General features: G+C 31.8%; 2 protein-coding genes across 3 annotated transcripts in view; one reads left to right on the forward strand and one right to left on the reverse strand.

The window, feature by feature from the left end:
• LOC148621183 (uncharacterized) overlaps positions 1–18,935 on the reverse strand; it is a 41,476-nt gene that overhangs the window by 18,378 nt on the left and 4,163 nt on the right. Inside the window, exons 2-3 of the mRNA XM_088575290.1 lie at positions 16,462–16,702; positions 14,434–14,586 (exon numbers count right to left, since the gene is read on the reverse strand). Coding sequence (XP_088431416.1) covers positions 14,434–14,586; positions 16,462–16,702 — 394 coding nt within the window. The remainder of the gene's footprint in view (positions 1–14,433; positions 14,587–16,461; positions 16,703–18,935) is intronic.
• The window catches only part of LOC148621184 (uncharacterized), a 73,200-nt gene that overhangs the window by 8,761 nt on the left and 45,504 nt on the right, over positions 1–18,935 (forward strand). The gene's annotated exons all lie outside the window — the stretch shown is intronic.

Here is an 18,935-nt window from a genome sequence, read left to right on the forward strand (position 1 = left end):
TTAAAACAGAATGAAATTAGTCAAAGTTACTTTGATGGTTACACGAGAATGATGTAAGATGCTGATTACAAACGTTCCAATGATTTGTAAGAGTTGTGTCCCATACCCTGGGTCTACCTCCTTAAATATCGGTTACTAGTACATTGAAACCTGTCTGAACCAAACCCTGTATAAAGTGATCATGTTCAGAAGTTCTATTAAAGCATATTATAATTAACGATTTGGATGCTAACCCAAGTAATCCAAAAAACTTGCTTAATGTAAATGAATTTGTTAGTCTGAACAAAGTTCGGTAATGATCGGTTGCATTTTTGTCGGTTATGAATTTAAATAAAAAAGTATGAAAATACAGAGCTTCAAGTTAGAAAAATGCAACTGACAAAAGTATATATATAAGCTAGAAAAAAAGCAAGGGGAGGGTCTTCGATGGCGTCTTCCTTCACATCGAAAGAGAATCACTTAGGTTAACATAATGGTGTTTTGGTATATGACCCTCATGACGCTACAAATTTTCATACATCAATTGTATTATTAAACACAAGTGATAAACTTTACAAGTAAAAAGAATATTTTTATTTTAAGCAAACATGACCTCTTCTCAAAAGTAAATATATTGTCTAACATACTGAGATAACGTGCATTTCTTAGAATCAACAGTTGTAGTCAGAGAAAAACAAACATTACTTTAAAGGGGAATAGACCTTTTTGTGGTAAGTTGATGAGCATGCTCAATAGACACTTCCGCGAGGTAGAGCTTGGGCAGAACAAAAGAATTTTCCTCGCGGAAGTGTATATTGAGCATGCTCTACGCATGCTCATCGACTACCCCAACGTTAGCACAAAAGGGTCTATTTAAACATTACCAAACTCACTCATATAAATTTACTTTAATACGTTCATGAGAAAAAGAATCAAAGGAGTAAAACTAAACACACCCCAATTGTACATGAGAAAGCATCAAATGATGGAATAATGAATGCAATTTAATTAAGTAGGACTCCAGCTAAGGATCATGCAAAATATGGTTCATGGGTAAAAAGCCTACAAATTTTTATTTTTGATATTTTGTTTAAAATGTCACAGTGAACAGAATTTAACATGTGGTTTTTCATATAACCCGTACTCTTAAGAGATAAAAATTATACAGAATGCACTGTAGATTTCAAAATTAAGGGAGATAACTCTGTAAATGGCACTCAAATACAATATAATCGTCTGGATTTTCAATGTGGGTTATCTCCTAAGAGCAGGCAGATTTGAATGAATAATTACATATTTCATAGTATAGACCCATAAAACAACCTAATTACAAAAATAAAAATATGACGCCTTTTTGGGGTGTATCACATTTTTCAGATTTTGCATGATTCTTACAAAGACAGCTACTTAAAAACATATATTTTTGTTTAAGATCTCTATCATACACGCTTTATGTCGGACATGTCTTGAAAAATAATTTCCAGTTGCAGTTGCATTGAAATTTGTCGATTTAAGTTGATCACATTAAAATTGTGATAAATGAAGTAAACATGAAAAAGTTCAAGCCAGATTTTAACGCTTCATGATGACAATATTAGCTCGTGTATATAATGCAAGTAGATAAAAGAAATCCAGTGTATATATCTCTTAAATTTAAACTTGAAATTGGTAAAGTCTTTGTTTTCTTCTGATAGTAAAAAGTCAAGTCCATATTAAATTGATGAGGTACAAGTATCACCAAAGTCCAAATATATCTATTCAGGCAACGGTTTAAATAAACGTGTCCCTTTTCATAATATCATTTAAATATAGTATTTGATATTACTGTGTTAAATATACTCTATGTTTTCTTCAAATCTTAAAAATTGGGTTGTAAATGAACATACCTGCTTGCCAGTTGAGAGCTACCCCTAAAATGAAGCTCAGTCCTTAGTTACTTAAATGGAATTAGCAACTGTTCATGCTTCTGAACCGGTGACCCCAACTCAGTGGGTGAAAGTGGGATAAAACCCGGCTTGCAGGTAACGGCTTTAAATCGATTGCCGGTAATTTATATGCAAAGCTTTCGTAGGGTTTTTATTGTGATTGAGTATTGAATGATATATTAAGTTTCTTTCTGATTATTTCATTGTTACATTTAATCAGGTAACATATTGGCGGTAGGTCCACCATGGGAACTTAATTCTCTTGTAACTTCAATTCAAAAAGCTGATTTACGAAGAAGGAGGTTTTCAGATTAAGAATAAAAAATGAATGTTTTTTTTTTTAAATTCACACTGAGTTGATATGTATGATTATGTTTTTGTTACTATTTAATCATCGTAATAAGTGTGTAGTTAGGAAGCCACGGTTTTCTTCGTTATTTCTTTTATTTGCACCCTTACATACACTCAGTCAGAGAGGGTTTAAGTGAATAATTAACCAGACACAATACCACAGCTGAAATCTAAGTTTGCCTAATAACTATTTAGACAAACATTATAAATGTTTGATAAAACTGTTCAGTCCTTTTATCGACATACTTATTTTGGTGAAAGTGTTTCATCTTCGCGTAGGCCATTCTGGAAGAGGTACCATTAAAATGGAATCTTTTGTTGAAAGTTTCGCATCAATTATACTCTCATCTATTTTTAAATATCCTTCAATTTAGTTCTTTATCTTGAGGCCTTTTCGATATAATTTTAGACTTTTTGAGAGCTTTTTCATATCACATATTTTTAAAAGCTTGCACCAAATGCAGGTTTTTTTGTTTTTTTTTCTAACAAAATTTGTTTGCAGATAGAATCGGTTTGAACGTTGTACCACAATACACTGTTTGAATAAACTAAGATAGGTTTTCATATTTAGATATACTATATTTGCATTTTATCTGAAATTCTGAATAGAACTTTACAAAAGCACCGGAAGTTTAGCTGAGCTTCAGACAATTTAAATGGATTGGAAGCCTACGTTTCAGAAATGGTGGATAGGAAAATGAATAAACATTAAAAAGTATATACCATTAATCCTTACAGAGCATATAAAGGTCCACAACCGACAAAAAAAAACAGTCTGGTGATGATATGTCTTATGTGTTAACAAAACAAAGCAGAAACTGGGTTTTTGCATCAAATTTCAAAGTTCAAGGGCTGTAACTCGAAAAAAAAAAAGAACCGATATAAAACCATAATTTGGTCTGTCATTTGTTAAGAAAAAGCAATGTACTAAATATCAAATTAATATCTGTAAGCATGACAAATATTGTAATTACTCGAAGGGTAAAAACTGGTCAAAAATTTGGCAAAAAATAACAAATGGAATGCAACTTGATTTACAATTTGTCAAGTCAAAGCAATGTACCAAATATCGCATGAAAATCTGCAACCATGACCTAAAAAGGGACTTGCTGGACTAACAGACTGACGGACGGGATGCAACCCAAAAGTCCCTTTTGCTAAAGTTGCCGGTAAGAGACTAATAAAAAGTGATGCCTGTAACCGTTATCATTTAAACTTTTCGTACTTCACAGGAACTTAACATATGTAGACATGATTCACTGAAAATATTGCAAAAATCTGACTTGGAGTATTCTGGAAAATCCATAAATTCCAAAAACACGTGGCATAAAATGACCTATTAATACAAGAAACAGCCCACGTGATATTCAACGATGCGTACGGATGACTTGATGATATGAAATTTAAAAATTTGAATAAAAATCTTGTCAAATTGGCCAATTAATATGATATCATCAAAAAGTAAATAGCTCAGAATTATATCATATTATCATAACAAACATACATATGTTGTTCCAATTTATGTGTCAAAACGCATAATAGGCTATAACAATCTTAATGGTTTTCTTTATTTTCATTTTAAAAGTTCCAATCATTGCATTCTTGTTCTAGTTATGAACCAACTACTAGAGTGATTAATTATTTGTTTCAACATTTTCCATTCAGACTGTCATTATTAAGTCGATATCTCACCGAGTAAATTAAATAAAACAAATTGTCTAATGTAGGAATACTCTGACGTAAATATACTTAAGTCTGTTAGATTATAGAATAATTTTCAAGTACATTTTTTTTGCTGTTTCCCACATACGATAATATATGGTAGATACAGGGATGGAGGGCAATATCTGTAGATTTCTGTCAAATACTTTGTAGATTTTAATTTGAAAATGATACCAAATTTTTAATTTTAGATAAAATGTTTAAATACGTAAGAATACAAAAATACTAGTCATGTTATTATTGAAAATTCTGATATGCTGTTCACGTGTTTTCAGGAGTTACCTCCCATTAGTAGCATGAGAATCAAATGGATAGGAAGATCATAATCCAAATATAAATAGTAAACAAGAAGTACTCAAAACAAAAATTATCGAAATAGGAAACCAAATCTTTCACAAAAAGATTCTACCATGTGCAGTACAAGGAATGAACACTCATTGTTTAATGGTGTATAAAATATTTTATGGGAGTAAAGAAATTTGGAATTTTAAAAATCTTCCGAAACTGATTATAGTTACACCTACCAATGGTCTAATGCATCATTGCATGTAAGATCTAACAACAGGACATTTTACTTTCTGTTGAAATGGCATGATCAGCCAGTCAGATGTTAGCATTCATAATTTTTGAAACCATTTGCAAAGAAAAAAACACGAGAATAATTAAAAAAGTAATCTGAACAGAAAGTAGGATGAAGTGTAGTAAGATCATATATTTAGATAAAAATATACCTTTTTTGTATATGCATTATGAATGTTTGTTTAAATCCTATATCGTTTACCCTATATCACACCCCTAGACCTGTATCGCATACCCTATATCACACACCTTCACGAACAATACTTAAAGAATAGATAAAATATATGATATAACGAACATGACATGTCAAAATCTGTATCACATGCCGTATCAACCCTCGACCTATATCACTCCGCAGGCCGGTGCCCTTCGGGTGATATAGAAGTCTCGGGTTGATACCTTATATGATACAGATCTTAACATGAAATTTTCAGTATAAATTGTATTTCATACCCTAAAGTAATGACAACTGAAATCCTTATTACCTCCTTTTCCCCTAATATACCAGAGAAGGGAAGATTGGCCTATTCAAGGGGAGATAACACCATTCAAGGGGAGATCACACCATTCAGGGGACGATACACGATGAACACACATATTATGTAAATCTCCTCATATATCAACAGCACAAAGTGGCGGGCTGTTTAATAAATTAAATTACGTTATTCTCAAAGGCACAAAATGATTTTTTGTTGTTAAAAAGTTTGAAAAAAATTATCAATATTTTGTAGTGTACATGTCATATGTATCAAATTTTCACATAGTATTGAGTAAAAAATAGTCTCTATCAATACGTATTAACTAATTATTTGTTAAAGCTTGAAGCTTTTTTTTTAAACAGACATTTTAGTAAAGCAAGGAGACAAATTTGTTCTTTAACCGATCGAAAATGATGGACTTTCGCGAATCTTCTAATTAAAACAGCGATAATATGCATTGTAAATATAATACACTAACAGCACAACAAAAGTTTACAATCGACGTCGACGACAATAAACTCAATGAGCCAGTATGGTGAATCATGTCTTAAAAAGGAATAAAATAGTAAAAGAAATTTGCATGTATAAGCAATGTAAAAATTCTAACAAGAAAGCTCATTCCATGAAAATTGTGTTCTTGAGATATGAATTCTTTATGGAGTAAATTGAAGCTCTCTAAATTGTTAAAACATAATACATTTACTTAACACCGTGTAATTGTTCTTCTATAAAGACTGAACCGTCAAGAATAAAGGTAGGGATAAATTCAAGGAGGTTGTAACAATGAAAAAAACAATTAGAAACAAATTAAATGAGAAAAACAGTTTCAGAAGACATTTTGATTGTGCGGGGATAGAAGAACTTATCAAAAACATAAATATTAAGAGCTTTTTTTTTGTCGAGATGTAAAATTCGTATCATAAGGAACGTGGTGTAAATTAAACGAGAAATAAAAGGAACCAGACAGGATACGAAAGACAATCAAACGAAATAGACACACACTTGATTAATATTTTTTACGTATTGTGTTGCATGTGAATTGGAAATGAGACGTGTGGAATGGGGCATGTCAAATGGGGCAATGGGGACTTGCGAATGAGTCAATTTGGGAATGAGACGTGTGGAATGGGGCATGTCAATGGGGCAATGGGGACTTGCGAATGAGTCAATCGGGAATGAGACGTGTGGAATGGGGCATGTCAATGGGGCAATGGGGACTTGCGAATGAGTCAGTTGGGGAATGAGACGTGTAGAATCGAGCATGCCGAATGGAGCAATGGTGGATGACGAATGAGGCAATGGAGAAATAGGAATAGGGCAATGGGGGACGGGGAATATGGCAAAGGTTGCGGGGAATATTGTAATTGGAAATGGGGCAATGGGGTATAGGGAATTGGGCGATGGATCATGACAAATGGAGCAATGGGGGACGGGAAATATGACAATAGAGTATGGGAACGGAGAATAGGGTAAGTGGGAAGTTTACCTCATAGAAAAGCTGTATAGACGTAAATAAATGTTTATCGACCCAATTTAGGAGAAACCGAATTTTATGTATTGAATATTAAAACAAAATTCTTTTGAAGACCTTTTTATGTTCATAATTATTACCATTGTGGTGACAACATTACGCAATAAGTAAATAAGCTGTCACAATGATACAGTTCAGGTATTCATTTATGAAATCATCTACTGAACCTAGCATGCAATTGAATATGAATGTTCGTTCTACCTGTAACATTTTTGTCTGTTCTAGAAATCTACCAAATTGACTCTTTAAATCTTAATTGTTACATGTTGGGGTTAGACAATTCTAAAAGTCGATAACCTACAAAAATAAGAGTACGAATTAAAAGCCTAATTTAGGTCCAAAATGACACACAAAGTGAGACATTTTTTTTAATTCTTTTTGCAAGTAGGCTAATAATTAATTTGCACTGTGTATTGTGACCTGTTCTTAAACAAGCAATTTCTCAAGTCAATTTATATCTAATTATTTACATGTACTCACTGCGTGTATGAATTCAAATTACCTTTAGGAAATGGTGAATGATTGAAAATGAAACATGCTTCACTTTGACATAAAAAGTATGAGAATGATTGGAACAAAAGACATCAATGTGGAAGTTGAATAATTTATAGAATAGCAACATAAAAAAATCCCTCGGTGGAAGGAGGGCTTCGTCAACAACTCTCCTCAAACCTTGAAACTTTTCTATGTTTTACACCTTTAGGATAGTTATATATTTTGACTTCTAAGTACATCTATGTAAACAAAATGAATTTTAATATAAACTCGGCAAATTAATGAATCGTCCTATTTTGGAACCATTAACTACAATTCAACTTCGTTTAACAACATCTAATTGCCAATTTCAACTGAGCATACCTTATGAACAACTTAGTTTTTTGTTGTTTTTTTTTAGCAATTTTTTTTGGCAATTCTTTATTGTCATTTTGGAATTTCAATGTCATACGAAATAAGCAAACAAATTGGAGACAACTCGTTTAACCGAAAAAAATTGCAAACATTACCCGTCTAACTTACACAAGTTTTTATAAGGATAAAAAAGTCATATATTTGTAGTGTTTTTCTTCGATAAAAAAAAAACGTGGTTTGAAATTCGCTTGGTTTAACTTTTCCGATGTTAAAATTAAATTTCCTCAAAATTATATTTTCAAAAACGATGTTTTTTTTTTTCAATTTTAGATTTTGGAAAATTCCAACAAGCTACAAAGCAAAATAAATTTGAAGAAAGTTAGTGCGAACCGAAGGTATTCGAAGGTAGTGAAAAAAAAGAGAACTGTCACTTTATTATCATGACTTTTGTACTAAAGATCATTTTGACTGTATTTCTTTTACTTGAGTTGGCACTTATCTTGTATCGTGATAATTTTGACTGCATATTTTAAGTACACATTGCAAATATGCACTTGTTTAAGCTCTTTAATTTCAATTTACCTTCAAATTGTATTGTTGCTAGCGGTGGTTCACAAAACTATAGATTAATCTCACTTGGCCAAATCTTGTTATGCAATTCTTAATTAATTTTAATCTTATGTTGACATTGGAGAAACTCGATCTCAATTCACAGCTGTTCCCGAATAATAAAAGAAATCACTTAAGTGGATAAAAAGTAAAACTAACAGAGAGACTCCTGCTCGACAAAAAATACATTTAAATTTGTAATGGATTGTTTCTTTAAACAGGACAAAACCTTATAGAAAAGTCACATCTTGGCTAGGTCTTTAAGTTCTGTTACTCTGTAGACGTTTTTGTCGTTCCATTGCGTCTACTAAACAAATCATGATCGACTTCCTTTATCTGTTAAGTCGGTATGACTAAATTACAACTAGTACTATCTTAAATAGTCGTTAATGATGACACGACAACCGATCAAACTACGACATTCCGACAGATACGGATCATACTTAAAAAAAACGAAGCATATGATGACATTCCGACAGGTACTGATCATACTTAAAAAAAAAACGAAGCATATGATGACATTCCGACAGATACTGATTATACTTCAGTAACGGAAGCATATGATGACATTCCGACAGATACTGATTATATTTCAGTAACGGAAGCATATGATGACATTCCGACAGATACTGATTATACTTAAAAAACGAAGCACATGATGATATTCCGACAGATACTGATCATACTTTAAATAAGGAAAGCATATGATGACATTCCGACAGATACTAATCATACTTCAAAAAACGAAGCATATGATGACATTCCGACAGATACTGATCATATCCCAATAAAGGAAAACATACGGCTACATTCCGATACTGATCATATTTCACTAAAAAGAAAGACTTGTATAACAATATTTTACTTACATAGGTCGTTCGTTATTGGGTAATAAACATTGGTAACTGTTGGTTTGAGAATGGATCTCCTATAAGATTTCCCAGGAATTTCAAACGTAGGCATACTGTTTCTAGGCGAAAAACAGACGACCCATTCTAAAAAGGTTTGCAAAGAGTCGCGTTATCGTCTGCCCTTTAGGTTGCTTAGTTCCTCATATCACTAAAGTGTACATTTTTTGTAGCCAGTCTCGGAGTCTTTTTTTACGTAAGACTAATTTACCAAACTAAATAATTGCTAAAAGGTTGTAAATTGACGTATCGTGAATAAGTTTTAAACGGTCCAAGTTTACTTTCAATCAGTTATCAGCGTGAGTAAACTTAAGCAATTCTTCTTTCACACTGTTGCATTGTTGCTTAAAAAGCAATAACAATTTCACTCAGGTCTTTATCAATAAGTTTTCTCTTTCATATTGTCGGAGTGTGTCAATATTGCCGTGGAGAACTTTTAAGACCTTTTTAAAACAAATATATTTAGATCTATTCAGTTTGGCAATTGAAGATCATTTTTTAATTCTTCAACTTAAATGGAAATGAATAACGTTATTATACTTGAATACTTCATTGTTGTTTTTTCTTGCGCTTAAGTGCCTTTGTATGCTTTTTTTTGTGGCAAAAAAGTTATTAAAACTTGTGTTTACATTTCGTATTTATATCTTCCAATTTGAATCACCTAATATTTTTATGAAAATTCTTGTTAAATTTGAATATTGCCTTAATATTCATAAGTTGGTAATGTAATTTAATATTTATAGATGAAGCCCAACTAAGAATCTTGCAGGATAATGGAAAGATCACATACGGATAAACCTGTCTAAACCGAATTCAGATAATTTGTTTGGTTTAGGAAGGTTTTTGGTTAACGCCGGTTCAAAATGCATCGACCTTGATATGAATGGACTGCAGGAGTTGTCTGGTTAATACAGGTTATTGGTTTATTCAAGGATTCAAGGTTATAGTTCATTTTTTATGGCAAAATTATACATGAGAAAAATTGGAACTGAAAAACGGACCGAATAAAAAAAGGGACAGAAGTGACAAGAAATTGTAAAAGAATTTTGAATGAAAACCTGATCAAAGTCATTTTAATTCATAAAACAGGAATACTTGTCATGAAAATATTACAAATAAACATGAAATTACGATTAATTATGGTTTGGTGGATAATGCTCAATATTATATTTAGATGAAAATCTGTTAAATATCAGATTTATACCTTAGGGTTCTGAAATTCTCAAAAGCTTTCTTTTCTTTTTTTCTTCAAGTAGCGCAGGACAAATTATTGAAATTCATTGTTTGTTTGTTTAATTATTTAGGTAGTTCGAGCGAACTCTTATTTTTCATGCAAATTCTTTTTTATAAATGTTTTCATTCCAAGAATAAAATTCCACAAGCAAACTTAAATAGGAAACTAAATGATATTTCTCTCCAGGGCCGTAGCCAAGTATTCTGAATGGGATGCGAAATGATCACTGATAAGCAATTTTACTTGGTTACCTGGTATTATGATTTGTCTTTAATTACAGGCTAAGATGTAAATCAAAGTTTTTTTTTTCAAAAAAGGGGGGGGGTGCGATCGCACCCGTCGCACCCCATGGCTACGGGCTTGCTCTCTACTTTTTTCTATAGATACTTTAAAGGTTGTTATTTTCTGTATGGGTCAGACAGTGTTTGAATCGTGTGAATCATCTCCCCTATCATTCTTTTGTAACTTTGAAATCGCTTTCCTGCACCCTCTGACTTTTCCAAGACAAACAAGCTGTCAATTCGTCTTTAACGGATCACACAGTATGTGTCCACAATGTCAAATTCGTGTGTTTTTTCTTTGATTCATTGTTTTTCAATATTGCCTGATTCTTGCAGGTACCAGTACGTAAGAAAGTATGACGAATAGTAAAATAACAACAAATTTAATCGTATTATTTTCTCAGTTCAATGAACTAAAGGTTTGTCTTATCATAAATTTGATCTCGAATACACAAATATGATTTAGTATAATCCTTGAAATAAATAAGAAAACAATATTTTTATAATCTTTTTGTTATTGTCGCTATAGGTTTTCACAGGAAAACTTCAGGTTCTCAATTGGTTGCGGGATTAATTTCGTATATAAATTGTTATTACATACAGTTGTTGGGAATCTGAAGTTAATTGGTAAAACCTTTCAATCTACTTTTTACAGTGAGATAAAAATGGGCTTCTTCAACAAAATGATTCACGGAATACGCAACTAAGCATGTTATCTGGTCCGAATTTACAATATTGTCTTTTTTTTTACTCTGACTCGACGAGTCAGATTAAATACACACAATTATACTCATGCAAGTTTGTCCCTTACATTTTTGGTTTCATAGTTAAAAACTAAAGAATCGATTAACCACACCTTTTCACATTTTACATAATGTGTATATGGTCAACAAAATACAGGTAAGGTTCGATTTTGTAGACCCCGAATGGATCTAGATGATAGATAAGTCCAAATAAGATGCAGTTCATAAGCTATTATTGGGTCTTTAAAAAATCTGCAAGTTGGCGGAAAAAGACTCCAGTCGGACCCTAAAAGTTACTCGTACCATGCACATTTCCGACCGTTTCTGAAACTTTCGTTTCTGCTTGGTGTCTCACATACATGTAGTACACTTTTTTGGAATACATAAACATTCGGTAGTTATTGAAGAAAGCTGTTGGAAATATATACCAAAATAAACTAAAGCCTACATTAGTAGTATTAAGAAAACAATAGACCCAGTCAGATTTAAAACTAGACTGATACATATGCATGTTATATGTACTATAAATGTAACGAATATGTTAAAATTAGCTTAAAATACAAAAATATGATGACAATAGGCACATAGTAACATTGTAAGTAATTCAGCGAAACGTAAAATGATTTTTGCATTTATTTGAATGAAATGCTTAAAGCCAAAAAATCTTAATTATGTTCTAACATTTTCTAAACGCGAAGAACTAAACTAGATAATATTAAATACATTTACAAATGTAATTACCGTTTTGCCTTTTCACTCGTATTTATTGTAGTTGTATCTTAGAAGGGAGGTAATTCAATATTGGTAAAGCCGACTTTTTTAAACACTGCAACGACTATGCGAGCATATTGCAAATAATTTCATAATACTTATAAAACTTTCTACAAGCTTGACCATAATTGCGTAGAAGAAAATAAGGGAAAAGAAAAGGTGAGAGAAAAATTAACGAATTAAAAGAGACATTTATACTATTTTTACAAATATAAAAAAAGAAGTCAAGAACACAAAGACAGTCATAATCACTCAGGCTGGAAATATTATCTTCAAACGATGACTATCGTTTGGAGTAGCATGCACAAGACATTTATTTTTTAAAAAAAAAATTAAAATTCATATATTGACTTTCGTTTGAGTTAATACTATACTACTGCAGACATTTACATAAAAGAAATTCACTACAATACAAATTTCTTGTGAGAATAAATTCTTCGTATTATAGTCGGAATATAAAAAGACCTTTAGGTAGTATTCAGCTGTTTAAAGAGAGCTTTCATTATATTTCTGTTTTTTATCATTTGTTTAAAGTTGAACCTTAAGAGTACCTGAAACTCAAAAAATGAAAAGTTCAATTTTCCTACCTCACAAATTCTTGAAGTTACGAGTATAATGTTCGGCTAAAAAACTACCTTGAATTCTCGATGGGAAAGACTAGAGTGGTTTGTACTTTAAGAATGGTACAAATTAATATTGCATTCTGTGAGGCTCCATAACAGTAAATATCGCCCAGTATGTTCTGTAAAAAGTTAAGAGTGACAGATCTGACGTTTCAATCTCGATTCAAATTTTGACAATAGTAAAAGGTCAATACTCATTTTTTTTATTGCAAAACATGACAAAGAAATTAATTTTAAATCTGCAAATATTTTTAATTTCAATGTCTTGATTCTTTCGCTAAGTCAGAGGCCCCTACAGTCAATCTTTCTTCAATTTGTCACAATAAGATCGTTCAAATGATTTGTTTGTTTTTTGAAGCTTAGATTCGAATGATAACCGAAAGAAGAATCAGGCAAAATCGAGAATGAATGCGAATCTTGAAGAAAGAGTCATTTACTTTTTAAACATGAATGAAATCCATCCCATAGGAACCCAACGAGTCTACCATCACTCTGTGGTGTGTCACAAAACTAAGAATGTTTTAATTCATAAGTGTATTTTCTGATTAAGCATATTCTTTCCGTGATATCCAACCTATTTTATAAATAGTATATGTTAACCTCTACCTGATTTTTAACAGGACAGGTACAATGGCTATATTAAATGCATGTGTTGTTAACATGATAGTATTGTTTTAAACTGTTATTTGTTAAATGGTTTATTTATTTGTCTGTCCTGTCGAGTTATGTATAGAAGATTAATGCAAGCGTTCGTAATCATTTGGCCCGCGTCTTCGTGACGAAGAAACATTCCTTTGTGTCATACATAATGACATGGGAAATATTCAATACGAATCTTATCAACTGTACAAATACTAAATATGTTGTACATATAACCTATCTACACTGCATACTGGATTACCAAAAACTGGTCTATATATGTGATCTATTAAGGTCAGTGTATGCGAGTTTCATACCCGCGTGAAACATGCTTCGTTGCTTGTATATACTTTTGATATTACATGTATACACAGGCAAATATTTTTATGTGAAAATCATGTGAATCGAACTCTACACAAAAGTAACGTGAAATTCACTAAATATTAATTTCATGTGAAAAACAAATCACACGAAATTTACGTGAAGGCTCAAATTTCATGAATTTCATCTGAACTATCGCAAATTTTATTCACGAAATTCATAAGAAAAACCATGTGATTTTAATGAGAAAATCTTGTGAAAAAGAAAAAAATTCCTTTATACCAAGGGATGACTTGCATCAATGAAGGGTAATACAGTGTAACAAAATTACCGAATCGATAAAATCTAGGCAGTAGTCGGATTAGTCTATTAGGAAGTCAGTGTAGTAAATACAAATGGCATATCAGGGTAAAAAAAAAACCGGATAATTGGAAAACCACCGCAATGGTCCTGACTCTGTACAAGCATTTCAAAATAAAAAGTGGGTTAAATTTGGTTTTATAGGGCGCTAAACATCCCATTTCCATTACGGTTCATTTTTCTTTTCGGTATATCTTGACTCAAATAAGCAGCATCAAAGTGCCACCAGTCAAAATCGGTAAAACTAGTAAAAGATATGAACAATAAATAAGTGAAAATAAATATAACTAAGTACAATAAAGATGATGTTTTAATAAGTCTTGAACCATCATTTGCAATAACGTAATGGTAGATGTTTATTGATTTTTTTTTTGTTTTTGTTCTTTTCCCCACGAATCTAATTTTGTATTGAATAGATACAACATGTTCTGCTTTATTGCTTTACTTGAATCATCAAAGATGCTCCCGATAATTTAGTAATCTTTATTTAAAAAAAAACGAGAAAAAATATTAGATAGACTTAAGTTACCTAGTTTCTCTTCTTCTGTTTTCTCTTTTTGTTCCTCTGTTTCTTCTTCTGTCTTCTTCTCCTCCTCTGTTAAAAGCTCTAGGTTTTTGTCAGTTTTTGTGAGGCTGTCAGTGGCGTCTAAGAGAGGTTGTCCTTTATTCTCCCCTTTCTCTCCTAGAATGAAAACTTCGCTGTATTAGAAACACCATCTTCTAATGTCAAGAATTTGTCTGCTTAAACTTTATTAGTGTACAGTTTCTTATCAGTAATACTCAGATCATAAAATAGATTAAAGAATATTAGCTTTATTGACTTCAATGTTTATTTAGTATAAAGACATTGTGCATATAATATTATGTGATTGAGACCTCCGTGTTAGGCTAAATTGATAGTGCTTATCACTTCCGGTATTTCGGTGTCCAATTTTGTTCTTTGGGATTACAAGGTCTTTTCATTTTACAATGTGGATCATAACATGTAAAGATCTGAGGACGGTTGTAAAGGTCTCATCTAAACTTTCCTTATCAACAGAGTCATCTTGGTTGATGACATCGCGAATGTCGTGTCATGTTCTTTTCTTCCTCGTCAGAACGAGGCAACTGGAGACCTGTTTACTTTGATGTGGTATCAATTGCAGTATTAAACAATTTATTTGGAAGATGTGCCAGCTGATGGCTTGTAAATGATACCGTAGTTTACAGTTGCCAAAGGCAAAATTGTTTATAATTATAATAATGTTCCATTCAGTTTTTACAATGCGATATACCGATCGTATTTCGATGAAAATGTACGAGTCGACCCAGGGGGCTAAGAGACTTTGTAAAAGGACAATTTCCAGGAAAAAGGGGTTCAATGGTATTATGTGCTCATGTACATGTTTGTGCAAATTATGTATGAAATTGATAAAATAAACCAAGAAAAAGGGGGTTCCTACCCACGTACTACCCCTGGATCTGCTACTAAGGCACAAGATGCGTCTCTGATTGTCATGCGAGTTCTGAATGAACGTGTTGGTTTTTCTTATACTTAGTCAATGTTAAAACATGTACAATAATTCGAACGATTTCCCTTTACAATGCAAGGTTAGCGTTCGATGTTTCAATAAAAAATGGAAAGATTGCATATTTTAATAAAACTGTGGTAACTATATGTATAAGCACACTTCTTCTTCTTCATGGCTCTTGGATACAAGGCATTGAACAATGCAGTTATTGAGTACGATTATGTAATACGCATGCCCTTGTCAAAAACAAAACTCTTTATAATCGTAAATGAATAATTCCAATAGCTATTGTATAGAATGTATGTGGGAGTTTGCCAAAACTTGAGGTAAACATCCTTTAATGCAGCAGAGCCTAAGACGTTTGAAGGTCAGTGGGTCTTTAATGCACTAATATTTGAGGTTTATATTACTTAATTCACAAAGGGAAATCATCGAAGTGCATGAAACTCTCTGGGGTCCTTCGGTGGTTAAACCGTCTGAAGGTCAACTGGGCCTATTAGTGCAAATATTGTCTAGTCCAAGAGGACACTGTGAACTTATATCCGCTTTCATTATTATATAGTGGATTTTTAATTTGATATGTACTGCAAAATTAATCGTTTGAAGTATAGTTGAAAAATACAAGTAAATATATATTTCATGTTCCATTTTTTTTTAATTTTACTATTTAATTGTTGTAATGTATTATTTAATTTTGCAGGAGATTTTCCAAATATTAAGCGTGAACATTTAATTTGTTTTCATCTCTGGAAAAGGTTCCGATACGCAAAACTTGCATTGAAAGTCAATAAAAGCATTCGCAAACAAAATTTGTTTTGTTGTTTAGCTTTATCAAAAATCGAAACATTTGTATAATGTATCCAAATGATACAAAAATTCGAGAGTAAATTTTGATGTGTATATGAATGATATTCTAGAGTATTTGTTGGTGAGTATTTTTTTGTAGTAATACCTATATACGGACATTGCAGGTGGTCTTTTTAATTAACCATTGTAATTCATATGGAGTTAAAAAGAACACCTTTGTATTTGGTGCCAAAACTTACTGTCTGACAGCTGCACCTGTTTGCCTTGCACTCCAAATTGTGCAATTTCCCAAGGGCAGCTATAAGGATGTACAACATAGCCACAGTTATCGAACTTCACCTTGGAGAACTGTTTATTAAATTCATCAAAAGATATTATTGGTTTTGAGCTTTCGGTAGTTACGTTGGAATTTTGTTGTTGAACACTTGAGGCAGTCTTTGGTCTTCCTGTAGCTGGCGTCTTCGGTCTAGCTAAATATTCCTGAAATATATGTTTATTAAATCAAATTAATGGCACGTAAATGGAGACGGTTCCTCATTTACAAAGTATGTATTTGGCCAATACGTGATCATATAAATGGTATGAAGACGACTTCCGTTCCAAAAGCAAGACGACGATAATAAGGTCGTTATTAGAGAAAAAAACTAACAATCGTGTACATGGATTAGAAAAACTCACCAAGAATGTAATTACTATACATCTTAAACATTATTTAAATCAAGTCGAATTCGTTTCAAAACCTGAATTCTGGGTAAGTGAAACACATTTAAGCAAATCCACCAACTCAAATCGAGGGTATATACTTGACTCTCCAGTAAGCTCAAAACCTTGCAAGTCATCATGACCACATTTCAGACAGTGTTGACAGTGTCAAACTTCGTCAATTAAGTCCCATGTCTTTTAAGGGATATTTGAAAAGTACATTTTATGTAATAACGAGTATTTGAAGAACAGTTGAACTTGGTAGAACGGATTTAGGTATTTACATGTATGTCAAAGAATTATCCAGCTACACTTTAAACATTGATAAATAATTTATTTTTGTAAGCGTTAAGTTTAATAATATTTTCATATATTTACCAAAGGGACATAAATCACGCATTTATTCTATCAAATTTGGAATTGTGTTTAAAACATATAAGATGAATTGCTACGTACATTTGTTTGAGATTTAGAAGCTATATAGTTAATAAATATCAAAATTGTTGTTTTTGAGGGCTAGACGTCTTAAACTTCATCAAAGTAATAAAAAAAGTAAATATCATTTACAAGTGAGTACCACGTGCGTCAACAGCATACTAGTAGACTTCAGTTAAGGAGGTAGACCAAAGGTAAGGGACACAACTCTTACAAATCATTGGAACGTTTGTATTCAGGCACTTTGTATCAATGTCACGTAAGCATCAAATGAAAGCTTGAAACCATTTGGTGAAATTGAATATGATACAAACATATCACTGATTTCAAATTTTATGTCTACCTTCTTGAATTTACTATAAGCATAACCAAAACACCACAGATACTTAGACCATTCCCTAAAGGAACCATAATGTTTCAAAAGTAAAAATCTAATTATCTGCCAAAAAATATAGTTAACCTTCTAACAATTTTACAAAAATCATTTGGGGTGTTGTCTTTATTATTTTGTAAGCTTGTTTGGGCACATTTCAAGTAGACCCTCATTTAAATATAAAAGCGTAAATTGAAGATTCATAATGTATTTTTAATTCCTATACTCCTACATTTACCGTAAGTAGAGTCTTACTTTTAATCGACGATTTTTTTTTATTTCGATTTGAAAGGTTTGAAAATGTATTTTTCATTCTCCAGTAAATATATCTACCGTATATACTCATACTTAGGTTGGTAATTATTTCACTCAGTTAGGAAAATCATGATTGCAAAATGTATTTTCCATTTTTTATTTATATTTTTTTTTCTTTTTGGAAAATGTAGGTAAAATTCGATTTAATTGTACATAAAGTGCAAGTAAGTATGACTTTATAATATTTTACGATTAAGAACAACATAAATCCATTTTTAGTAAATAAAAACTTAAACGATGCAAGAGAACAGAATATAAAAAAGGGGTAAACGACTTAATTTTCCTAATTTGAAATTTTCAATGGTCAATTAGAGACAGATTTTAAATAGACATTAAAAGAAGACTTCCATGGGATAATGCGCGAAATCACAAAACATGGTTTTCACTTTCTCCAAATCAGCAATCATACAGCCTAAAATAGGTCATGCTTGAAGGACTGGAATCATGAGTTTGAGACTTTATAGGATATTTACTATTAATGATTTCCAATATATTCTTTATATAACACATACCGTTAGTTATAGATTATATAAGCTACTTTACGCGGTTGAATTGCTTTGGTGATTCGTTCAAGAACATTATAAACCAATATACAAACTGATAAAGGATTTTTAAATTCGATTTTCGTAACATAAAAAGTAATTACAGCCAAAACAAACTTGAAAGCGTAATACTCAAACCATTAGTGTTGAATAAATATATAATTATTTAGATATTCAGACACTGACAAACATTATAAGAAAGTGAGAGAAGTGATAGCTAAAGTTTGGGTACAAAACCTTTTGAAAACGAAATTATCACGTGTCAAAAATGCATTTTGCATAGACTCAAAAAACTTTTGTAAATATGCTAATCAAATATTGATTTCATGCATGAAATGTTTAACCG

Source organism: Perna viridis, chromosome 3, assembly GCF_037379345.1.
Source record: "Perna viridis isolate PV_CMFRI_1.1 ecotype Kerala chromosome 3, ASM3737934v1, whole genome shotgun sequence".
Lineage (NCBI taxonomy): Eukaryota > Metazoa > Mollusca > Bivalvia > Mytilida > Mytilidae > Perna > Perna viridis.